Genomic DNA, 27,431 nt, shown 5'->3' with positions numbered 1-27,431 from the left:
AGAATGGTGTCCATCTTGTTGAATACAGTCCCAATATTACTAGTATATACAATTAAACATGAAGTGAATCATCTGTATATATCTCATCCTGTTTAATCCTTTTCATGTTATTTTGAATGTATCGAGAAATAGCCACGGTCCCAAATGCTCATGGCTTAAGTGGGCTTGTTAGACCAGCTATAGAATGTACAATAGTAGAGTTGGCTTGACTCTAAGTAGTGTAATGCTATAAAAATCAATGGCAGTATTGGTTTGGTGAGAGCGCTATAACCCTTCCGCTGATGACAGGCGAAGTTAAACAAATCGCAGCTCTCCATTTTGATTCATTCATTGTTTCAACTATGTATATAGTTCCAACTAAACTTTACAATCAATAATGACTATTTAAACCTACTACACCAGAGACAGTCCAAACATTATACCTTGTGTTAGGTAAACGATAATAATGGGAAGGAAGAGGACAGTCCGTTTAACACGATGTCATCTCTTTGATTTGTAAAAGAACAGCAAAGAAAAAAACCGGTATGCCAGTAAAATCTGAAGTCAAGCACACATCCGATGAAACTAGGTCTAGATATGTAACAAAAGAAATATTTACATGGAGACCCAAGGAGAAGTACCAAGAGAACAAGACCAGATGATCCGGAAAGGCACGCGTCTTCTGCTTCGTCGATGACACTTGCCATGTAAATCTTGTTCAATATAAATAATGTGACGTTCCCAAATGAGAACAACAACAGAACTAACAGGCATACTTAACACGCCCAACGTCACGTCGCGCAGGGAACTAGAATATTTCCCAAAATATCCATAAAAGCTCCCTATAATCCCCATCAATCTGCAGTATGAAAACCCCCATATGGTCATTCTTTCGGTAATTGAACGTACATATTTTCTTAATCTCATGGGTATTAAACAGGACAAGCATGCTAAGCATTTACATTAACTGACTGTCATAAGGAAATAAAATCGTATTTAATCAATTCCATTTCTAGACAGTAACAAGCATACCTCCCGACCTTTGATGAAGGCGACTCATTGTAAGGGCTTGTACCCAAAGTAATGACTTTCGTGGAAGATGTCGACTACTGACGATGTGTCTTATTTTTGTGGGCCAAGTGGCTACGTCATTATAAATCTTGTTCTCATTTTGGAAACGTGACATTGATTTACATGACCGGTGTCGTTTATGAGACTGAAGACGGTTTCTCTCCCGGAACACGTTGTCTTATTCTCCTTATACTGAAACTCAATTTAACTCTCTTCTTTTCATATTTCCACACATTTAATGAATTTTGAGTTTGAATGGAAACATTCTTTGTTGCTTTGTCACATCTATTTTGTTGACAATGTCGTTTCTAAAATCTACGTAGAGATCAAACAACGTATGTCTGTTTTGAGACCATGTGAATGTTCTTTCGACTAAGGCAGAATTAGTTTACTAATTCATTATTCAAATCTATATGCGACAACAGATATTTTTAATGTGACTTTACCTTTTAACGGTAACAGAAACTGCATATTCACATCGCATTATTGGTATTGATACTTTCAATATATATGTGTGTGTGTTATACGCTAATGCATGGCGTTTGAGATCCTATTCCTTATATCTGATGACATGCGGTTTTGTTTTCTTTGAGCTAATCAATCACAAAAATGCTAGTGAATGTGTCATGTATTGCATAATAATAACATTTTAATTAAACGGACAGTTAATAAATTTGGTGATGAATCACGCCACTTTCCAACTATCAGAATATCATGGTCTGTAGTTTTCAATTAGTCTAATTGTGAATGTCGAGACGAGGTAAAACCTTATTGATCTGAAAGTGCCTTGGCGTGTCGGGGATTATATGTTTTTAAAAAAAATCGTTACATTGATGTTTTTATGAGACAAACCTTTATCATCGCCCCAAATATCCTGTTTATCTATAATATCCAGCAGCTTACAGATAATCCTAGTCCAAATTCAATTTACAATAACTACTGTAAAATTATTTATTTTCGTGGGAGATTTATTTCCCCCCAAAAAAACTAACGGGTAAAATTTGACGTGGATTATATTACAACACTATCAGATTTCCTGAGCAAGATTGAACCACGAAATCAAGTATAAACAAAAATTATAATTTAGAAACCGCGAAATTTGAACCCTCCGAAAATATATGATTTTATAGTTTTATATATTCGTATAAATATTTGTTCGTGTGAATCTTTGTAAGCAGTATAAATATTTACCGTGCACAATATAGGGCCCATTACATTCGATTATTCATCGATGTTGTTTCATCTGAATTTGATTTTTGGCATCTTGAAGATTAAAGAAATTATCGAAAAATCCATATTCTTACTAACAAAAATACGAAACAATATTTTTTTTATCAAAGATTCGAAATAATGATTTAATTCATTCTCCTATGAGTTACAGCTGGATTGCTCAAAACAGCTGTTTTCCTAAAAATGACAATATATACATAAAGTGAAATAAGTACCTGATAAAAATGGCCGCGTTAAATGGAGGGGAAATGTGAATAGACAAGAATCCATGTAAAAAGAAAGTATGCTATGTGAAGAGTCCAATCAACGGAGAGAAAAAAAAACGTGTGTTCTAAAATTTTCTAACATTTGAAAATTGTAAAATTTGCTTAATTATCGAGCTGCTGCACCTCCCCGTCTAGATTGTGACTTTTCTTTCGATCACTTTGGATTTTCCTCAGTCGCCTCCTTTGCTTCAAAGTTTAAGCCTTTAACAGTCGTAGAAAACCGACACAGCTTTATGATTCAGTGTAATTAATTGTTTGGTTCTGCTGTATCAAACTCTCAATTTGTATTTGTTATTCATTTGTGTGTCTCTTTGCTTTTTGAACATATTGAGGTAGGGTATTTCTGTAGTAAATGGTGGCTACCTCAGTGAACCACATGCGGGAGGCCCAACGCAAGCTTTCGACGTAATAAGGGTAACGTCGCTTGCTCACAGACACAACCACGTCAGTCCGTGATTTCAGCTTCCGAAGAAATACAAAATATTCTTGGAACAAGATGTGGAATGCGGAACTTCATTGTTTCCAGTTAACTAGTTAAAGCATTATAAATCTTAACGATTTTTATCTGAGCCCGACAAAATTTTAAATATCAATATCAACAATAACTGTAGCGGCCATGGTCAACAATGGGATCAGTAAAATTGATTCTTGTGATCGATTGCCTTATCAATGTAAACACGTGTTCTGTGTACCGTTCATCACCATTCGCGTTAAATGCTTAACAGAACAAAACTTTACAATAGAACACGAAACTTTTTTTCCTCGGTTGTTATATTACAAAAAAAAAAAGGAATATAGAGAAAAGTATTGATAATAACGGCGTTTTTAAGTTATACTCGTTATAAAATTTAAGGAAATGATATATATTTCATTGTGTTTGTAGGATTGCCCAATCCTTTGTACAATACCCCTTTTTACCGAGTAAACATTCAGATTGCAATGGAAGTATTAAGTCAATACAGCATGACTAGATATTTACGTACATGAAAGGATGAACGTCGGTTTTACATGGTTCACTCGAAAGTAATCAGGCGCTGAGAGACCGGCAATAATTTATATCGAAATGTAATAGTTAAAGGACAGCAGAACTGATAAATTAAAAATTTGGAAGTTTTCACTTAACGTTTTATTAGTAGAAATATGATAATATTGAATTCCATTCGTTCAGAGACATGGCTTTCAAATGTTCTGCTCATGAAATTTAATATGGCGTGGTTGTTAAGCAATGTCCATTGTCACACTATTGAGCTGTCCATGCATTTATTGGACATCGAAGGTTCCCTGATAAATATTGGTAATAGGAGCAGTTTATGGAGGACAGGAGAAATATATTCGCTTGTTTTGCTTATTGAGGACGTATTGGGGAGAGTGTTTTTATGCCAAGAACAATCATTATAAAGCCCACTGAATGAATTAAAATGCATCATTTGAAGTAATGACGGTGAGTTAATATCACCAAGATCTGTAATTTTAATCATGATCTTCTGAAAACATTTTATTTCTCGGAATAATATCACGAGGTGCCCTTTGCTCGTTAGCGCGTCTGGTGGTTTCATTATTGCAACTTCATTTTGAAAACGTGAAATAGCTCAGATATTGGCGTTAATTCTCACATTGGAAGATAATGACTTTAGTATTTTTAATCTAGTTTTATTTGCTGAGCATTTTCATGGTCTCCTTATAAACATTATCTTTTTCTTGTTGACTGTCCTTGCTTATCTAAGTCTGTTTGGTGTGAAAAAAGTCCTTAGAATATTTATCTGGGTCTTTTGCCAAGGAATGAAAAGAATTACCTTAATGGAGACTAATTTGAAACAATAGATTATATATACAAGTATATGTATATTATTGGACAAAGTTGCCATTGTTACAAGAAAGCTGATGTTATTGAACAAATTTGCAAAAGTTAAAAGAAAGCCAATGTAATTGACCAAAATTGCCAAAGTTACAGGAAAGCTAATGTTATTGACCAAAATTGCCAAAGTTACAGGAAAGCTAATGTTATTGACCAAAATTGTCCAAAATTGTCAAAGTTACAAGAAAGCCAATGTAATTGGCCAAAATTGTCAAAGTTACGAGAAATCTATTGTAATTGATCAAAGTTACCGTAGTTACAAGAAAGCCAATGTAATTGACCGAAGTTGCCAAATTTATAAGGAAGTCAATGCAATTTGCCAAAAGGAGAAAAACAAACAGCAAACAAACAAACAAAAAACAACCCTCAAACATAGGCTTGTTCCCAGGGTGGTCTAAACAGTACACACAAACTGTTATCAGGAAGATGTTTTAACTGCCCTCATATGAAATGTCCGTTTCTAGATAGCAATAACTTTGCTTCCTCAATTTATTGTGTTAACATGTCACAGGTTGTCTCTATATTCAGGGGCTTGTTTCGTTGGCTGTTGCTGTATAATTTCCACACGCAGGTTCATGAAGACAATAGCTATCACGAACTACGTCCGTCAAAAAGCGATTGTTTACAGTGATGTTATGTCATGAATTGTAGATGGCGCAACAAAATGGCTGCCTCCGTTTGGTTTTGTCCTTCGCATTTTTAACATTAAAACGTGCCAGTTTCTTACTTTTTGTTAGTGATAAAAATGTCTTCAATTCACTTTATTTTGTATGAGATTTTATGCCAGTCGCCTCGAAGTTTTATTTTTGCTCGCAGAAATCTATGAAAATAAAAACTTCGTTTCGTAAAATCTCGTGAAATGAAAACTCCTTTCAGAACTTATACGTATATATCTTCGATGGCCAAAAGTATGATTTTGCGGTAATCATTTACTAACATTGACTTGTGATCACGTGAATAGCGACATCGATCAAGCAGGAGTAGCTTTCCCTTTCGGAACAAATAATCACATTTCCTTTACTATGTGTTTCCGTATTAATCTAACTTTGCCCTTTCGGAACAAATAATCACATTTCCTTTACTATGTGTTTCCGTATTAATCTAACTTTTAGGCAAAAATTGTGTATGTATTCTTTCAGGTCGCCCATGTATACTGTAAATTTTAAATTGTAAAGCATAGTTTTTCAGTTTAAAAGTTACAGGGAAAAAAATCATCCGTTTCTTGATATCGTGAAATAGCATGGAGTAAAAAGTTAGTGTTTTCTCTCAAGAATGACGTGTTTGCTTTTCCTGATACGAGGATACCAATAATGCAGTTAAAAGGATATTCTGTCCAAGTTGTAAAATATCTGACTGTTCTTTATCTTTTAAGAACCTATTGTTATTACTTTTAAAACAATTGTTAACATCGAAATATCTTTCCTGTGGTCAGTTTGGACAGGCGAAATCAGTTGGAGTATTCCCAGCCAAACTGTCTGAATACTAGTATAGCGCATCGGGAAATGCGGAACTGAAAGGTCTCTGGATTATAGAACACACGTGTTTATGCTGGTCACTAATATTTCCGCTGTTTTGTTATTGCATTATGCTTATTTTCTGGTTTAATATTTGTAATTTAAACAAATATTTCATTCTGTACGGGTTTTAACAACGCAAACCTATCATGGTGAATCAGGGCAAACGTTTGTAAATCGATCGAGCTAGATCTATAAAGAAATTTTGCAAAATAAAATTATCACTTTTTTTTAAATGGTAAATTGAAATGTACGGTTTCTATAAGAACATACATAAGATTATGTTATTTTATCTATGGTTTTTTTCAAATTTTTCTTCAAATGCATCCCATGAAATCCTGTCTTGTGCGGAAGCTTTACATTGTGTGTGTCGTCAGCTTAGTAGAAAAACGCTTTCTGGAACATGCAATGGTGATTTTTCCCCATTGGTCTTTGGATATAGTAAAACTCTTTTATTAATGTTTGTATGAATTCTGTTTTTTTTCCCCGTCGAGACTGGATGTACTTTTATTTCGCTTGGCAAGATAGATGACGTGATGATGGAATATAAGATAAAAGTTATATGGCATCTGCAACGCATGGCCGCCATCATTCCATATAAAACGAGATCAATAGTGTCACCGTATCCATCATACGTTATGTCACATTGTTCTCGGAGCTCGTGAATTAGATGTCAATATTTTTTCTATGACTCCACACCTTGGTTAACCGAGTGATATTGTAAAACAAATATTTTTTTACAAAAGCATTCATATTATCAAAAGGTAATACGAACTGGTGTATTGTCGAAACCCTTACTATAATACTTTAATCTCAATTTTGAATTACATGTAATTTAATTTTTTTTATCACGCTGACAATTTTACTGATGTCATATCCATTTGACAAGGACAAGAAAGGAAGGGTGTTGATTGGATGGGAGGATGTACTCTAAGCTACAGAACAGGATTTCACAATACATAACACCATCAAAATATTGTTTTATATACAACTCCGACTATTTTACTTAAAAATAGTGATAACAAGATATATACACTGAGGGGTATTTTGTTTGTTTAGTCACTGACAAGCAAAATGTCCTAAATATATGCTTAGGAATGCAGGGACAGACACATAAGTATAGTTAATTAAGATATCAAATTCAACTGCACTGGGTTGTTCTACCCCGCTATACTTAAACACTAAAGCTTGAAAGTTCTTCAACTAACGTGTGACTTTTTTTCACAAAGCCGTGTTAAATTCTTAAAATATGTATCCGGTCTTCATTTATTTTTGTCATTTTTCCCCTTCGGTCCCTTTCCAATTTTAAAAATCAAGTTCCATCACTGACTAGTTCTACAAGGACGAAACTGTTGTGTGTTTCTTTTATTCAAAGGTGACGTCCGTTCTGTGTGCGTTTTAAACTAGCCTTTGCATGCACAGACTACCGTTGTCAAAGTTTATACATTACATAGAAAACTGACTTTGTTTAAAAGAAAGTTTATACTAGAAACAAAACCTTCCCAAGTGGTTTCCTAACTGAATAAAGGACGAACTTTGTTTAACCCGTGCTGGAGCGGGGATAGAATGTGTGGCCGTCATTGAAATTGGAATCCCTATGTGACACAAGGACCCTTGAAAGTAGGGATTTCCTTGTCACCCATATATTCAAATATCATGTTGTTTTCCTTTATATCTTGACTTTGTGACTGTTCTTTATGTCCTTCTTTAGGTGTCCTCCTAACCATCGACCTTAACGATGACGTTAAAGCCGATGTGGTCATTCAAGAGTTTCCAAAACAGCCTTGGTTAGATTTGTGTTCCCACTGTGTGAAGGACCTTTTTAAGTGGATTAAGACTAATGCGAGCGGACATTTGAAATATTGATGTAACAAATCTTCTATTGTAGAGTAACCTGTATCCAATGTAACATCTGTATTAACTGTAAACCAGGACACGACATAACAAAGAATGGCTTGTTTTTAATGGAACCTATTGTTGTCTGTACTTAGCCATTTAATGATCAATATTTCAGATATTTTTTTTTTAATTGAGTCTTTGCTGGACGGTTTGCATTGTGCAAAAACTCAAATCTGTATGTTTTGCTGTGTACATTTTGTCTTCGCGTAAATGAAAAATCTGATGGATTTGTAATATGGTCGGTTGATAAGCGCAAATTGTAAGTTGTTGAGCTAAACTATAACACGAAATCTTCGTTATGTATTCACTGCTTCTGCTACCATGGACAACCCACGAAAATAAACAGAAACGAATAAGACATAGGTGAAAGACTTATGTGTATACTAATGCCTTAGGCAACCAAGGAAACATGAGTACACGGACATCTTATTTATACAGTATATGGAAGTGGTGATGTCCACTGTAGTAAAATCAACACAAGAGGTCCCAAGAGCCTGTATTGTTCACCTGCTCAGCAGCTTATACAGCACGAGCTCATTTGCAGAATACATTCTGGTAATTTACATGTTCATCCCTAACACCGGACCCATTACATTATTCGCAGTATATATGTGTGTATGTGTGTGGTGGTGGTGGTGGTGGAGGGTGCGTGTGTGTGTGTGTGTGTGTGTTTGTTTTTAAGTGAAACAACGAAGACTAATCTCTTGGTTCTGGGATAGGTCAATCCAATATTGAACACTTTGGAATCTATTCAATTGTGGGGTTAGTCTACATGAACTGGCCCATGTCTCTTCGAGATTATAGGTGGTAGACACTGCTGGCAATCTTTCAGTTCCCGGCGTTTGTCGTAACCTGCGTGCCATTTTTTATTCATTCTAATATAGTACAGGATATACACGTACACATGTACCTGACACTCTTTAAAATTGTCATAAATAGATAGACATTTTTTTTTATTTATTGAATTGTAGGGTTAGCGTACCTCCTCAATTCGAATTTTCAAATTCACCTCTCAGGTTTTAAATTGTAGGTCCTTAGAATCTCCAACAAATCAATGAAGGACGAAACAGCTGTATTCTGTGATTTAATCCATATTTGGCTGTACTGTAACTAGTTCTAAATATATATCTAAAGGTGTTATTCACTGTTGTGTCTTTACCTCATTCGCCTCAAAGATTTCAGTCTTAGGAGGAAGCCGTTGTATGATGCAGTGCATCCTCGTTACTCTAGGATTTACGATTACCCCTGGAACATGTCGTGGCTAAACTGAAGACACAAGCGGAGTAACGTGATTGGTTCTAGGAGAAAAGAACTGACCAATCACAGGCTCATACACTCCTTTTGAAGATTACAAACAAGAGGCCCCGAGGTCCTGTTCGCTCATCTGGATCTTTATGACCAACAGTACTATATTTGTGCAAATGTTCCACGTATAACACATTTGACCCCGGTGACCTTGAAGATTGGTCAAGGTCATTTCTTTTAGCAAACTTTGTAGGTCACCATAAGAGTAGCCCAATATAATGATTCTAGACCTTCCGGTATTTGGGGAGAAGTCGTTTAAAGGTTTTAACATATTTGACCTCTGTGACCTTGAATATGGGTCAAGGTCATTTCTTTTCGCAAACTTTGTTGGGCTTCATCAAAGGAACCTTCCAGCCATATATTATGATTCTAAGCCTCTTGGTATTTTGGAAGAAGTTGTTTAAAGGTTATACCATATTTGACCTCTGTGACCTTGAATACGGGTCAAGGTCATTTCTTTTTGCAAACTTTGTTGGGCTTCATCAAAGGAACCTGCCAGCCATATATAATGATTCTAGACCTCCTGGAATATGGGTCAAGGTCATTTCTTTTTGCAAACTTTGTTGGGCTTCATCAAAGGAACCTTCCAGCCAAATATGATAACTATACACCTTTCGGTATTTCAGAAGAAGTTGTTTAAATGAAAAGTTGACGGACGTAGGACGCTATGGCAAAAGCTCATTTGGCCCTTTGGGCCAGGTTAGCTAAAAAGTGACACCAAACTTCAGAGCCATTACATTATACTGTTATGTGAGCTCAAGATTCGTTTGATGTACATCAAAGAATTACACTAGTTTTTTCGTCTTGTCCACAAGGTGTTGCACATGGAATCTTCGATTTTGCAATGACATGTTCCAAGGTGCAGAGAGCGAAAATGATCGTAACCCCTGGATTATCGAGGATGGATGTAGTGTAGTTCGTCTAGTATTGAAACATGTGGGGGTTTTGTTTGTCTTTTGTATAATTACAAACCTGTCTTTGAGTTCTTCTAGCTGATAAGGAACTGTGTTTAACCCGTGATAGAATTTGCCTTCTGTATCCCACTGCATCTGGTTAGAGGAGACTTAATGTGCATCCCGTGAGGAATCCCTATCTCTCAGGGTTCCTGTAAAATCAGGTGATTTTCTTTCCTATGTTCAATTTTTTAATCCTGTCACATGCATATCTGATCTTAGTGTAAGTACATAGTTGAATTCACTCCTTGTACAAAGATAATTCTGATTACAGATCAGTAAACCAATTTAAGTTTAATAAAACCACAAGACCTTGACGTTTGAAACATGATCTATTGACTGGCGCTTCATATCCGGTGTAACACAAGCATTATTGATAAAATACCGACATCAAAAACAAAGAACATGTTTCAATGAGGTCTATTGTTGTCTGCAAGTGATCAATTTATGTTCAATATTTCTAACATTTTTGAAATACCAGTCCTGATGATTTCAACTCTCACATACATCGATGCAAAATGCCTAGAAAAAACAAACAAAATCTAACCATTTCGTACATATGAATTTTGATAGAATCTGGGGCTTCAAGTTGTTAGAGAAACGGACTACAGATTGATTAAGACACAAATTGTCAGTTGAAAGCTTTAAAGGTAAATATGTTTGGGACTACATGTACATATGGTGGTACAGAGGTAAGCTGTTAGTTAACAGAATTATCTAAGGAATGTGTAAAAGGTATGCAAGATCTATTGCTACTCGACACATGCATTAGTGGATATTATAGATTTAAAAAATTGATCTGAATGTCTAACACTTTGAATATGCCCTTTCTTTCTCCTGTCTGCACTCTGGTAGTCTCTCCATCAGCTGCTGTTCCCATATGATCAGATTAGAATTGTTGAACTTGTAAAAGATTGTTAACTTGTAAAAGATTGTTTAACTTGTAAAGGACATAAAAGAAAGGTTCGTCCATCATTAGGCTAAACAGGAACAAAAACACCTCTACTTAAAGCTATATTACTGGATACAGGTCAATTATGTAATAACCCCAAATGTTATCTTAGTTATACAGTTGTCCTTATGTACATCTATATTCATTGTACAACAACCATTCTACAACTTATACTATTTCAATCTTCAGCAATATTTCCTTCCAATGTCTATCTCTGTTACTCGAAACTGCATTTGATTTCAACTATCTGTCCTTTTTACATCAGAAAATAAATACTTTTTTAAAATAATAATGTTCTTTCTATTTCTTGGTTCTTTTAACATCAGGAAACAAATATTTTTTTTATAGAATATTCTTTCTAATTCTTGGTCCGTTTAACATCAGAAAACAAAACGTTTGGCTTGTGATATTCATCTACTTTTTGTGACTATTTCTCATCATCAGGATATTCCAGAAGTTCAAGCATTTTGAAACAAATGTGACAGATTATTGTTAACTCTTTCAACAGGATGTATATGTAATGATGTAGACTTAGCTTAATCCAAGACCAACTCATTTGAGGCGATTGGAATCAAGACATGTTATGAAATCAGTGTATATACAGAATGCTTAAGAAAAGCATAAATATTGAGTATATGAGTGAACTGAACAAGTTTTTTACAGATTCCAGACAGAACATTTTATTTCTATAGCATTCATACTAACAAAACATACCAGGTAAATTCTGTTATTGAGCACAAAATACAAAATAGTAGATAAGTTAAGCATTCTAAGTTAGGCAATATCAACACTGCAGATATGATGTTGGAAGAAAATATGCCAACACATCATGTTCGTTTTGTAACTGATGTGAAACTCATGGAATAAAAGATATTAAAACTTAAGATAGAAAAAGCATTAGATTAATGAAAATGATGTTGGTGTGAGTTATTCTGAGTAAGGAATTGAGAATACAAGAATGATGAGTAGTTTTTTCATAGCAGCCTAAATACATGAATGACCTATTCATGACAAGCTTTGATGTTCATGTAGATTTACTAGGCCAAGAACCTTTATATTGGATTAATACAAATTTTATCTTGTTGGAAAGTAAGGGTACATATAGGTCCAGTAAGGGTACATCTAGGTCCAGTAAGGGTACATCATCGTACAGAAAGGGTACATCATCGTCCAGTAAGGGTACATCACGGTCCAGTAAGGGTACATCATCGTCCAGTAAGGGTACATCAGGGTCCAGTAAGGGTACATCAAGGTCCAGTAAGGGTACATCAGGGTCCAGTAAGGATACATCAGGGTCCAGTAAGGATACATCAGGGTCCAGTAAGGGTACATCAGAGTCCAGTAAGGGTACATCAGAGTCCAGTAAGGGTACATCATGGTCCAGTAAGGGTACATCAAGGTCCAGTAAGGGTACATCAGGGTCCAGTAAGGGTACATCAGGGTCCAGTAAGGGTACATCAGGGTCCAGTAAGGATACATCAGGGTCCAGTAAGGGTACATCACGGCCCAGTAAGGGTACATCACGGTCTAGTAAGGGTACATCATCGTCCAGTAAGGGTACATCATCGTCCAGTAAGGGTACATCATCGTCCAGTAAGGGTACATCATTGTCCAGTCAGGGTACATCAAGGTCCAGTAAGGGTACATCACGGTCCAGTAAGGGTACATCAGGGTCCAGTAAGGGTACATCAAGGTCCAGTAAGGGTACATCAAGGTCCAGTAAGGGTACATCATAGTTCTCTCTCTTGTTACGGTTCCCATGGTTGTACTTTCACCACTGAAGGTTACTTAAGAAAATGAGCCATCTTTACTGTTGCTCTTTAGTTATAGATTGATATTAAGCCTTTGTGTTAGGTATAAGTACAGGTATGATTATTTATCTGTCCTTAATAAATTATATTTAGCCAATGTTCCTGTTATCAAGGGCAAGGTAGGTATGCAATATTCTACACACTGTAAGGTAGTAACTATTTACACAGGGTACTCATTACAGATAGCACTATATTTGAAGTATTATTGCAACAAAATGGTCATTAATGTATTACATTAATTTCTTACATAACTTAGTTAAAATTGCAATCATTGTTACTCAGTTTGAAAAAAAAAATACCACATGTTCTAGGTATCGTCTTAACCAAGAGTATACCAAAAATTCCTTTCAGAGAAAATAAGAATCGCAGAAATCTTATTGGCATTTCTACATACCACACAAATAACATGTTTTGAACATGTATTCATACTTATGATAACGTATCCTACAAAACAGTAGATGAAACAAAATTCAAAATGTATTTCTCAGTGACCATGAGGTATGTACATGTTTCAAAATTTGAAAACAGTTGATTATGAGGATATGTTAATTACAAAAGTATGTACATTTTAGTTTCTGAAACAAAATCAGATGTTGTAATGTTTAGTGACACAACATTGACTGTTTCGCTTCTATAAAGATTGGCTACAGAAATGTGAGGCTTCATCCTACTGTAACATTTCAAGCTGTAACTTCAGGGAGCAACACATTGAAAAGAGGGGCATGAGGTTAGACTCTATCTCTAATTATATTTAGTCATGTAAATGGACATATGCTACTAAAAATGAGGCTCCCAAAAACATTCATTCTTGTCGAGTAGGAAGGGTCACTGAGGTCAAAATGAGGCTCTCTCTAAGGAGGATGTAGGATGGAAAGTACTCATGTTAGAATTAATTCTTTCTTAAATTCCAAATCCTGCATTTAATGGTTGTTATATAGGATAAAGGCAAATGAGATCAGAATGTGTGTCTCTCTGGACTTTTCACAAGGGATTGAGGTTGCTGTTGTTAAAATGTGCTTTGATACTTTGTCAGTGATTTATATACATTTTTAAAAGTTGGGACATGACAAAAGAAATAATGGGACATTTCGTACATGTATAGCATCTTAAATTTCCCAATTTTAATGGGACATTATAGAAAACAATGTATCATTTATCCAAGGAATTTAATCATTGCTTCATATTTTGATTTCAAACTTTCTACTTTCAAATATACCATGAAGATAAATAACATTTCTTAAAACAAATTGACTTCCAATGCTATATATATTTATAATCTTTACAGAATTGTTTTCATTTCACTCAATAACTAATTTACAAAACTCGGAAAGAATGTAGCGAACCTAACCAGTTCAAGATAAACCATTGATATTTGTATTTCTTTTTAAGTTTAAAACTTATGTGATTTGGGAATGTCTTTTTATACCAAAGTATGAAATACAATTAATAGACATATGATGGCATTAGGAATTCTGCACAAATATGAAAAATGGAGCAAAGAAAAATCAATGAAAGTTTTTAATCAGAGACCTATAATTAATTCCGTAATGGTATAAACTGTTATTGAGAAGTAGCTATGAGTTATCTCCTCCTGTTCTGTGTCTTTGACAATGACTTTGATTACAAAAATTAATTCTATTTCTTAGTGAAGAAATTGTATATAAATATCGAGAACAAAAGATCAGTACTATTTACAAGTAAAGTGTAATTCAAACTCTACTTTAATAACATTAAGCATACTCAACCTGTCTGCAGGGAGAGACAAATTTCAAAGGTAAAAATCTGACCCCATAAGATTGCACACTGGTTGATGCTGTACTTACATTCTGTAATTATATCTGACATTTGAAAAAATGCACTAACCACTGACTTACTGAAGTCTGTGTCTGAAAGTACTTTATTAAAGTCTTAGAATTATACTTTCACCATGTTGATATATCTAATGTCTGGAGTCTGGAAAATGTTAAAGGTGCTTTTATATCATTTGCAAAAAGCAAAAAAAAAAAAAAAAATCTCAGTTTGCATCTTATTTCCATTCCAAAATAGTGTACTATTCAGTGATAAACCCATACCATACCCTCACTCTTTTTTCACTGATTTTTTTTAATTCAATAATACTGTAGTATGTATATTTAGTTCATACCATGTTTTTCTACATTACATTTCTGCATCTTACATGTATATAACCAACACTGAAGAGTATCCTGATAATAAATCACAATGCACTAACACGGTCAATATTCATGATTTCTATACATCGTTATTAATTCACAATAAAGCTATCTGTTCTTTATAATATTTCACTTAACTGAAAAAAAAAATGCTACAAGGTATTTATAAATGCAAAGACATTTTGTTCTCTGACAGATGCAATTTTTTTCTTTGTAAATTTAAGAATGAAATCTCTGATATGGATTCATGCTAAACTTGCTCCTTACATCTTCTTCCCATCTAAAGTTGTTTTCTGGTCTGGTAATATATTCTTTCACAGACCTTAACATTAAGATACAGAAATTTCCACTTCAGATTTTTTTTTATTTTTACAATTGAATTATTAAACAGTGAAAGTAAAAGCCCTGAAAAATGACAGACGTTTATGTTGCTCAACTTTGTAAATGATGATCTTCAAAAAAAAAAAAAAAAAAAAAAATTCTTTTTGAAACTTTCATCAGACCTAAGAGAGATGTGCATTTTATTTAAGAATTTGTTTGATAATATGATTGAAATATGAGAATGTTTAAAAAACACAATACTTAGGATTGTGTCTAACAAAGTGTGTCCTGAAATGTTGTATAGTATTTGTAATGTCACACCTTCAATACATTTTACAAACCTTGCTATATTTGTGTACATGAAATAAACATGAAAAAAAATAAGACATATATGTCAATAACAAAGATGAAAGAATCAAAAGACCTATCCACACTTAGTTTAATCAGAAACAAGTAAGGCTACAACTGTACAAATGTGTGCAATATGACTCAAACTGGCTAGGTATAAATAAGTGAAGTACAAGGTTTGAACTCATTATAAGTGATAGAAAATAAATACTACATCTATACAGATTTTTCCTGATTAGTAGCTGTTTTGATAAAAATCATATCTTAACGTTTGAAAGATTTAAAGTTTGAAGAAACAAAGAGAGAAATTGATGTATTGTTAAAACTCTGCTGATCTGAAGGTTGGAATGATTAACAAATGGATCTGAACACAAAAACAATCTATCAAGGCCTTACAGGATCTCAATATATCTGTTTTGCAGAAGTCAAGTCATTTTCACGTACACATTTCAACAAGTAAATAGGGTTACATGCGCAGGTGATGTTTAGTGAAACTTCATTCATTGTTAACGGTCTAGCAAAAGACTTTTCTTTCGTCTTCTTTTAAGTAAATATAAATACTTTTCAATCTTTAAATGTTGTTCATTGACATCAAGCACACACACGCGATGCAAATTACTTTGGTAATGAACACATATCACAGGCACTTTTGTCCGAAGAGTTTATAAATGTGCAGTGTGCACATGTCCAAGATGTCCCCGGTGATGCCCCGATGGGAGGGAGGGGAGATGCTCCGGGTCCTACATATGATCTTTCCCTGGACAGGCCTGGAGATGGTTCTGGAACGGATCAAAATATCTCCTTTATACATGTATATTGTATAATGCTAGGAGTTTTCATTATCTTCAGTGAAAGATTCAGAGTACATCGTCATTATCATCCTCAACATTGCTTATAAGACTTTTATCAAAAGTGTGCTTTTCCTTTTCAGCTTATCAGAGCTATAGTGTAACAAGTATGATTGTGGTTCATTTACAGTGAACATCAATTAAAAAGATACAGTTAGCATAAGCAACTTTCAATCTTTAGGATTTAAATGAATTAATATAATTTATTTTGGAAAATTAAAAAAAAACAAAAAAACATTTTAATGAACTTTAAAATTCTAAGACATTTTAAAATTATTAATTTCAGCATTTTTTAAACACTCATATCCAATTGGTGCATTTTCCTAATTAACAGGCTATGCAGGTACATTATAGTTATTTCATGAATAATTCATCAAAGAGTTTATATTATCCTACTTAATACCAAAACCCCAAGGAAAGACCTCTCCTTTTATAAAACAACCAGTCAAACTTCATTATTTTGAAGTCGGCTTGACCGTTGGAAAAATTGGAGATTATCCTCGTAATCAATTTAATAGGAGTTCGAGATAACGACATACGACTGTAAGGCTTGTCCCATGGTAGGTATTACAAGGGAGTGATCAGAGTATTAAAAACACTGGGTAGTTCTGGCATAAAATCCAACATTTCGATAGTTACAGGTTTTCCGTCTCCATGACTCCTCCTTTTTGCCAGGTATAATCTCACCGATCAAACGCAAGTGTTCTGATGACCTTCATGCTTGAATTCTACACCTTTGTTTATAACGTCTTTATGCAGGAACATTTACCGATACATTTATATTTAGGGCAACTCTTTGATTCACTTACCATGAGCAGCCATCATCTCCTCTACTGTTGCCCATTCTTCTGTCTTTTTGAAATCAGAAGCAAGTTTCTCATCATTTGTTTTAACAGCATCTAATAGCATTCCAATTTTCTCCTGTCAAGATATCAATAACATCATAAATTTTTAAAGCGAGTAGAGCTGTAATTAAAAGAGAGAAAAAAAACCCACCTTTTGACAATTTGTATTTTTTTACCATTTCAACAGCTAGAAAATAACTTAGTGTTTAGAAAGAAGAATTATTCTTACTACTAAAATATAACTTTCAGAACAAACATATGCTATCTCATGGTCTAATGCCAAATTGATGTTGATAAAAACCCAAAATGTTTCCTGGCATTTTCTTTTTACCTTGAAAATCTAAAAAGAATTAAGTTGATATTTCCTGATAGTATTAGCACTCAATATCTGAAATGACAATTCACATCAGCAATTCCAAAACAAGTTTCAAGCTGTTTTATATTTGAACTGAAAATGTGATTTCATAGAGATATATTTGATTTGTACACATACCTGTACTGGTAACATATCAGAGGTTCCAAGGAATATCAAGATATGGAAGTCGGACATGGCTTCAAGGAATCGGTTTGGAGGAAACTGCTGCAAATAACTCACCAGAGCATTGAAATCCTGAAGCAAGAAGTGAAGATTATTAAAAGTTCAAACTGAAGCTGCTTGCAAACTAAGAAAGTTTTAAGTTTTTAATTTTTTTTCTTTAATTTCTATATGCAAAAATCCTTGCTACACATAAAAAATATCACATAGCTCCAAACAAATCAAGGAGTGCCCACTTCAAAGACATTAGATTAAATTTTTTTTTTTTGAAAATGAGACTGCTTGATTTTTTTTTTGTGTAAATGTGACCTTTGACCTGTTTGTGGCTAGTTTTTTTGTTGTACACATTACCCCTTGCTGGTCTCTGATGTGCATTAGCTATATTACCTGAGCTTCCCCAAGTTGATCCCTGTTGGATGGAGGGAACGGTTTTATCTCTGTATGTAGATGGGCCTTAAATGTGTATTGTGCTGTGAGTGGAAAGGCTGCAGGCAGGTCAACAAGTAGATATTCCACAGGTAAGGGACGGGCTAGCTGGGTTATTTCATTGCCGTAAGTATCTTTGACCTGCAATTAAAAATGAAACTCATTCAATTTGAAATAGCAGCAAAAAAGTGGGATGGGAGTGGAAAGAAGGCAATAAATTAAAGATAAGACAATGTTAAAATTAAGTTGATATCTCATAAAGTATTGAAATGAATTTTTGTAAAGAAACATGACATGTAAAATCTTCTGATGACAATATTCTGTCATTAACAATATTACAACCATACACATATGTTATGATTGATTGGTTTTTGAAACAGAAATGGAATTATACAAGTAAATCTTACCTTGTAAAATACATCAGGCACATACTGCTTGTCCGACGATTCTTTAACGTAGCCTAGTTCTGGAGCATCCTTAGTGGGTATCAGGCAATCATCCCTTACTAATGCCATACACTGGTTGGATACCTGATAGCCCTCAAAATGGATCTGATTACTTGCATCACCTGGTGGTATATGATGTATGTCACTTATAGAGAAACAATTTATTGGTACAGTCAAACTTGCTTTATTCAGGACCCAAAAAACTGAATACCATGTTTATCCAATGATAAGCCCATGCCTGGTGATAAGCCCATCCATTTTCTGTCTTTCATTAGAATTACCAACAATTGTGGTTTCCTTATTGTGTAAAAAGTTCATCCCATGATCTGAAAGTATTGTCTCCCTGGTTTTATAACCAGCAACATTGTTCCTTGACAGGTTCATACAAGATCAAACTGAATTTCAGTTTAAAACAATTTTCTTTCCTTAACCAATACTTAAGTGAACAACAATGCTACTGTTAATGTAGGTTACTTCAGCAACAAAAATGGTATCACAGATATCATATCAATGTGAAATTCCCAACCTTGTAAGTTATCTATGAATTTGTCTTCTTTAGTGTCAGTAATGACATCTTTACCTGTGACTACAACTGTGACAAACTTGGAGCCAAAGTGGCCTTCTGTAGCTAGTTTACATGGATTGGTGTGTTTGTTCTGGAAATCAGCTGCCATGATGCATTCTTCAGCACTCAGAAAATGTGAATTCTGGAAAATACAAATGATATAATAATCTGCTGACATTATCTTAACCATGCATTACAACTTGATGCTACTTCCTATAGTCTTTATTAGATCACTGTAAACAGCATATCTAAACTAACTACTGAAATATCTAAACTAACTACTGAAATATCTCAACTTACTACTGAAATATTTAAACTTACTATTGAAATATCTAAACTTACTACTGAAATATTTAAACTTACTACTGAAATATCTAAACTAACTACTGAAATATCTCAACTAACTACTGAAATATCTAAACTAACTACTGAAATATCTCAACTTACTACTGAAATATTTAAACTTACTATTGAAATATCTAAACTTACTACTGAAATATTTAAACTTACTACTGAAATATCTAAACTAACTACTGAAATATCTAAACTAACTACTGAAATATCTCAACTTACTACTGAAATATTTAAACTTACTATTGAAATATCTAAACTTACTACTGAAATATTTAAACTTACTACTGAAATATCTAAACTAACTACTGAAATATCTAAACTAACTACTGAAATATCTCAACTTACTACTGAAATATTTAAACTTACTATTGAAATATCTAAACTTACTACTGAAATATTTAAACTTACTACTGAAATATCTAAACTAACTACTGAAATATCTAAACTAACTACTGAAATATCTCAACTTACTACTGAAATATTTAAACTTACTAAATATCTCAACTAACTACTGAAATATTTAAACTTACTATTGAATTATCTAAACTAACTACTGAAATATCTCAACTAACTACTGAAATATCTAAACTAACTATTGAAATATCTCAACTAACTACTGAAATATCTCAACTAACTACTGAAATATCTAAACTAACTACTGACTCAACTAACTACTGAAATATCTCAAATATCTAACTACTGAAATATCTCAACTAACTACTGAAATATCTAAACTAACTATTGAATTATCTAAACTAACTATTGAATTATCTAAACTAACTACTGAAATATCTAAACTAACTACTGAAATATCTAAACTAACTACTGAAATATCTAAACTAACTACTGAAATATCTAAACTAACTACTGAAATATCTCAACTAACTATTGAATTATCTAAACTAACTACTGAAATATCTAAACTAACTACTGAAATATCTAAACTAACTACTGAAATATCTAAACTAAAATATCTACTGAAATATCTAAACTAACTACTGAAATATCTCAACTAAACTATCTCAACTAACTACTGAAATATCTAAACTAACTACTGAAATATCTAAACTAACTACTGAAATATCTCAACTAACTATTGAAATATCTCAACTAACTACTGAAATATCTCAACTTACTACTGAAATATTTAAACTTACTATTGAATTATCTAAACTAACTACTGAAATATCTAAACTAACTACTGAAATATCTCAACTAACTACTGACTACTGAAATATCTCAACTAACTACTGAAATATCTCAACTAACTACTGAAATATCTAAACTAACTACTGAAATATCTCAACTTACTACTGAAATATTTAAACTTACTATTGAATTATCTCAACTAACTATTGAAATATCTCAACTAACTATTGAAATATCTCAACTAACTACTGAAATATCTCAACTTACTACTGAAATATTTAAACTTACTATTGAATTATCTCAACTAACTATTGAAATATCTCAACTAACTACTGAAATATCTCAACTTACTACTGAAATATTTAAACTTACTATTGAATTATCTAAACTAACTACTGAAATATCTAAACTAACTACTGAAATATCTCAACTAACTACTGACTACTGAAATATCTCAACTAACTACTGAAATATCTAAAATTACTATTGAATTATCTAAACTAACTTTTGAAATATTTAAACTTATTTTTGAATTATACAAACTAACTATTGATTATACAAACTAACTATTGAATTAATTAACTATTGAAATATCTAACCTAACTGTTAAATTAACTAACTACTGAAATATCTCAACTTACTACTGAAATATTTAAACTTACTATTGAATTATCTAAACTAACTACTGAAATATCTAAACTAACTACTGAAATATCTCAACTTACTACTGAAATATCTCAACTAACTATTGAAATATCTCAACTTACTACTGAAATATCTCAACTAACTATTGAAATATCTAAACTAACTATTGAAATCACAATAATTCCTGATTCAGCTAGCAAGCATTTGAATCGGTAGGATCAATGAAACAAATTTAATGAAAAACAAATCTAACACAGTGGTGACAGAGTTTATGCAGAATAACGATGTGAGAAATATCGAAAAGTGACCCTAATACATATAAACAAGTTACATTACAATCATACCTAAAAAAGAATTTTCAAATCTCTAATACTACCAGCTATACAAGTACAGGTACAGTTATTTGTAAAGGTAGTTACAATGTTCTAAGCACCAATCAGACTTGATAGACTCAATAACCTACATAATTTATCAAACTACAAGAAATCAAACAGAACAATATTAAGAATGATCCCTCTACTTACAATATTTCCCCTGAAGTGCTTCACAGTGCCCTTTCCAAGATCGTCAGCAATGAGGTCTGTAAAAATCCAGCCAACTGGACCAATACCCAGTCTATCTGCCACTTTATTGACCTGGTCTTCTTTTGGGTCATCCAGAAGTTCAACTCTGCTCTTTGAATTTACCTGAAACACAAAGTAAAAATATTTCTTGAAGATGTTTCTTTTAAACAAACAATCATGTTAACAAAACATATCACCCATCATATTGATACACTTGTAAACTATTAAAGCAAGAGGACTGTCATCAGAAAATAAATAAAATAAACAATAAATTGAGAAATACACATTAAATGTGAAGTGACAGACTTAAAATTTCTAATATCAAAGACCTTGGTAAATAGTAAAGTTCAATTGTCACAATATGTTTAAAAAGTTCATTAATTAAAATAAATTGAAATTAGAAATCCAACCTGAAACATAATTGGTGTAAAAAATATCTAAACATTTGAGTTTAAATTAGCAATAACTCTTTTTAATTATCATTGAAGTCCCTTAATTACCTGCGGTGGTTCATAGATAGCACAAACAGTGGCCTTTATACCCAATGGGGTGTCTTTGTGTTGTTCATACTTTCCATACATAATGCCAATCCTTTGGTTGCCTGTTGTCCTCCAGAAGTTAAGGAAACGGTCAACAATAGATGCGTTTTCATACATTATGTAATCTACATGTCTGTATTTCTGTAAGTAAAAAATACATGAAATAGGTTTTACTTATTCCCAGGTATTTTTTTGATACAAGAACGTGAGGCCCAAGGGGCCTGCATCACTCATCTGGCTAGTTCAGAAAGTAAATCTCTATTACTTGGTCATTGCTTTATGTCAGACATAGAAAATGTTAATTAAGATAAAAATTTGCCTATAACTCTACGTGAAAAATTACTGCATATCCTAGTTTTGATTTCCATCAGAAAGGATACTGTCTCTTATTTAAAGTTTCCGATATTCCAGTACCATACAGAAGAAATACCATAAGGTGTATCAGCAGTATGGTATTGGTTAACATTATTTACACAATTTCTTATTTCGTATTACAATACATTAAAAATCATTCTTCAACATTTTAAGTGTTGGCAAATATTGCCAATGATAAACGCATCAAAACCTTGTCACACTCTTTACCTGTCTGTTAAGCGTAACTGCATTAGGCTGACATTTTGTACAGATGCCTCCTGGCCACGGTGGATGTTCTGTGCATCCGGTCTTTATTTTACAGCTAATATTCTCTAAGAAAGCAAATTTCCCCCTGGACAACACAAAAGTAAACATATATGCAAATCTTTACTTTCTCAACTCAAATAATTTGAAGAAAGCATCTATTCTAAAAGTGACATTTATGCAATTCTGCAAAGAACTTTTGATGAAGAAGAAATATGTAGTGGTACATACTTGTCCACACCGCCGGTCAGTTTACGTAAGTGTGAGTGGAAGGAGAGGAATTTGATTGGAGGATCACAGCTGTGTAGAAATTCCTCATCATAGGGCTGAAGAAGAAGAATTTTGTATACTTCAAAAAAAATCTTCATAAATTCATTACTGCAGTCTATTTTTTTTAAACAAATTTCTGTCTGGTATAAAGAATCTGATGGTGTTATAAATTGAGGAATGTTCTTTATAAAACATATTAATTTAAGCAAATACAATGCTAACTAGAATACAATTCACAGGAGTATCAAAATGGAGATTACAAATATCCCTATTTCATCAGAAAATGAAATACATTGTAGTAGACAGGCAATGCCTTATGAATAATTTTCCTTGGTAACTGATAAGTGTGAAAAAAAGAATAATGAATGTCTATAATATCTCTATACTTACCATTAGTGGTACACAGTGCAAACATTTTCCTTGTGGACCATGATGACATCTAAAATCAAATAATACAAAGCAATTAGTCATCTGTAATCAAAATATTCCTAAGTGGTTTTTTTTTTTCGCCCCTTCTACAGCTTGTTTACCATAGCCAAAATGTGTATAATTTTCCCTGAGTGTAGGACAAATCTTGAATATCGTTCCAAGTTCTGAGATTACATAACCATATTTTCAGGGTACATACAAATTGCTATAAAATTCAGGGAGGAAATTACCTCGAAGTAGGACACAATCTGCATATTGAGAGTCTGATAAACCCTTATGCTTGCTTCAAAGAATATTGAATGAAGGTAGAGATAACTGGACAACATCTGTCCGATGATATCAGCAAAATTTATTGGTTAGATGTTAGTCAGTTTAAAGAATATTGTCAGATAATCTGATGGAATAAAAGGATTTTATTTTGTTTATTGTGATCTGTAAATAAATTCATATTAAGTAACACCAAATTTTAATGAAAAAATTAATATTCAAAAGTTTATTTTTCTCACGTTATCAGAGAGTTTCTGTGCAACAATCTAAAATATGACTCCGAGCTTCAGCAGTCATTGTTGGCCTTATCTACTGCCTATGTACCAATCTCTTATGTCAGTACTCACAGCTGTTCGTTGCGTTTTCTGTAGATCTTGCCATCCTCTTTGTCCAGAATCTGGTCCACCTCATCCTCAACAACTCCCTGACCTGGTATGGGTAAAACCAAACCAGATGACATCTGGGAGGAGCCAGCTGATACCGTAATATTCTGTCCTATGTTAGAGAACTCCTGATTTTTTGTTGTCTTGCCAGACAAAAATAAATACAGCATGTCCCCATGTCTACAACATCAATTAGAATCAATTCAATACACATTGCTTTTTGTGCATATTAATTGCTTATAAACCTGGGTAAAATAACACATTCACAATACTTGAAATTTCAAACATAAACTGTATTTAAGGTCTGAAAGCTAACCACCTCGTCATTAACTTCAGTGTATCACAAATGGGGTAAAAGTAAAAGACAGCTAAAATGTAGCATCACAAGCATTTAGATAATATTAATTTCTCAATCAAACAATATACTTTCAAACACTGTTTTACCTTATTTTGTAGGAGTCCAGTGTTCTAGCACGGGATGTTCTGATCCAGTCTTTCTTGTCCCTGGATTTATAAACATTCCATCCTGTGTCACCTAGTCCAAACTCAGCTTGAAGCTGTAAAGAAAAGAAAAGTTTAAATCTGAAAATTTCTCAATTCCTTATAAGCTGTTTTCCATTTTTGGTAAAACTATTTATGAAATTATCTGGGAATTGGTTGACATGAACATTATTTTTCTTTTTTTTTCTGTTGTTTTCCTTGTAATCTAGTCTGCCACCATAAAATGAGTATCTTGCTACAAGTACAAACATGTAATTATCTCTTGATGTAGTATGCTGGGAGCCAGGAATCTCACAAAATGATACAGGACTACCTTAAATGCACTAGAAAAATCTGGAATCTATGAATTACAGTATTACCTTTTATATTTTGAAACTCCCCAAACAATGTATCTATATAGGAGAGTCCCTAAAAACCTGTAGTACAAATCATGGACTTCAACCATTCAGGAAATTTTTCATCCTTATTCATAGGTCTACTGGAGAAGACAGGTAGTGATCTTTTAAGCACACATAATAGACAATACTTTTTAAATTGAATAAAGTTGGTCTCTATAACAAATTATGGCTGATTAATAAATATATCTGTGCTTGAGACATATCTTGTCTTTCTTTTCAGTATCAATTCTATTCATCTTTTTGTGGTATATGGAACCTCAACTGAGCAAACATGTTCTTACTATTGGGTTTTATATGCCTGCTCCTTGACGGTACATGATCTCAAAAGTTCCTTCAGACAAAACCCAGACTGGAGTTTGCTTTAATGTCGATATTGTTGATACTGATTCTGATTCCCATTTCAGGTTCCAATGAGTATCATTGATCACTTAATCAACATGATTTAACACCTTGTCATAAGATTACGTGTAATATAATTATATATATTTTTGTTAGAAATAGACATTGCAATTTGTAGGAGCGGAAGGACATTTTCAATGAATTTTTCCAACGTGATGATTTGTCCAGGTCTTGTTGAAGGTGAAGACATAAGTTGAAGATTTTATTGTAAGGTATGCAATATGGTATCATCAGTGATGAGACAACAAGTGGAATTTTGGGATTATCAAGGAAAATCAAAAGGAAGCGAATCTTAATCTGAGTCCTGATGGATGCCTTTTAATAACGTCATTTCCTTTCTAAAATAACAGCCTGCCTCCTAAAACAAAGGATTTTAATCCACCCTTTTTTGCTGATACGGCAGTAACAGTATCAGATAATCTTGCGAAATGGATTATAACATTTCATTTTGATCCCTATTACCTAGATTTTTATGACAGCATCTAAGAATTCGAAAAGCAGATACAGGTCTATCTACATGTCATTTAAGCCATTTACGATGTTTTTTTGGCCATTATGGTTCATGATGTTACCAACTACTTTACATACTAATTTCACAGGTTATTGATATTAGCCTACCGTTTCAAAGTTTCATTTTTAACTTTTCTTCGGGGATGGTGCAATATGACCTAACTTCAAATTAATGGGAACACATACACAGCATGCTACAATACAAATTTCTACTGCCAGAAAGATTGTATCATTTTGTTGTATATACAACATATCATGTTTTTTTTTCTTTGTCAGTTTATGACATCTTTCTTTGACGTAAAGTTTGCTACCTTGTTCAAGAAATCAGCAATTGTTTCATTCTGTCTGGCCTCCACTCTTTTGGTTCCATGATCTGGAGACTGAACACGAACAATCTGTGGAGTGTAAGAAAATACATACATAAAATCAACAAAATAAAGTGTACAATCATTGTATCAACTATGGGTTTCCATCATATAACTTACCAGTGGAGTTAGCAGTACTCCCATCATACGTGTCTATAATAACCCGATGATTATTAGTCAACAGTAGGCTTTATTATGAAAGTGGGAATTATTCCCATTTGAATGTTACAGTAGGCTCCATGGAATCGGATAAATCAGGTTGAAATTGTCGTATATAATTGTGTTTTCCGTCGTCGAATATTCTCGAGAGTGTGTCAATGAATAAAATTAGACTTTACGCATTGCAGTAGCATCGCAGATTGTCATGACATGCAAAAATGAGTTCTAAGCCAAAGTGTTGTTTTCCTAAAATATACAAATGAACACGGGCTTAGCTTCGATTAATTCGAAAGAACATGACGAAAATACAAACTAAACTTACTATGTTTTTCGATTTTGACATCTTTCTGTAGAAATCGTAACGACTTTTCCTAGGGTTTTTTGGACCAAGCAGACAGCTGTGACTAAAGAAAGTCTCAATGAGATGAAACCTTATCTTCTGTAAACTATTCTCCTCAAAAGTCAAGCGCTCTCCTGATTAAGATCACATGCCGGTGTTTTGCCCGAATCATCCTTATAAATAAAATAATTCGTAAATTTTA

General features: G+C 33.3%; 2 protein-coding genes across 2 annotated transcripts; one reads left to right on the top strand and one right to left on the bottom strand.

Annotated features, from left to right (window-relative positions):
• The first annotated feature begins 12,016 nt into the window (after positions 1-12,016).
• LOC132554569 (probable GH family 25 lysozyme 3) lies at positions 12,017-12,760 on the top strand. The gene has a single exon (XM_060218894.1). The coding sequence runs from the start codon at positions 12,017-12,019 to the stop codon at positions 12,758-12,760; it is 744 nt and encodes a 247-aa protein (XP_060074877.1).
• Positions 12,761-15,748: 2,988 nt separating this feature from the next.
• Positions 15,749-27,276, bottom strand: LOC132554513 (nuclear protein localization protein 4 homolog). The gene is made up of 15 exons (XM_060218829.1): positions 27,212-27,276; positions 26,677-26,760; positions 25,002-25,114; positions 24,522-24,737; positions 23,869-23,917; positions 23,440-23,534; positions 23,173-23,296; positions 22,552-22,731; positions 22,013-22,174; positions 19,356-19,482; positions 18,737-18,897; positions 18,291-18,470; positions 17,862-17,978; positions 17,333-17,444; positions 15,749-16,454 (listed from the first exon to the last, which is right to left on the bottom strand). Exons 1-15 carry the CDS (start codon positions 27,230-27,232, stop codon positions 16,291-16,293), a joined length of 1,905 nt encoding a protein of 634 aa, XP_060074812.1. The 5' UTR covers positions 27,233-27,276; the 3' UTR covers positions 15,749-16,290.
• Positions 27,277-27,431: the final 155 nt, after the last annotated feature.

Source organism: Ylistrum balloti, unplaced genomic scaffold (assembly GCF_031769215.1).
Source record: "Ylistrum balloti isolate Yb309-2 unplaced genomic scaffold, AGI_CSIRO_Ybal_v1 Utg370416, whole genome shotgun sequence".
NCBI lineage: Eukaryota > Metazoa > Mollusca > Bivalvia > Pectinida > Pectinidae > Ylistrum > Ylistrum balloti.
Note: the sequence above shows the minus strand (reverse complement) of the source record. Positions and strands in the feature narration are given on the sequence as shown.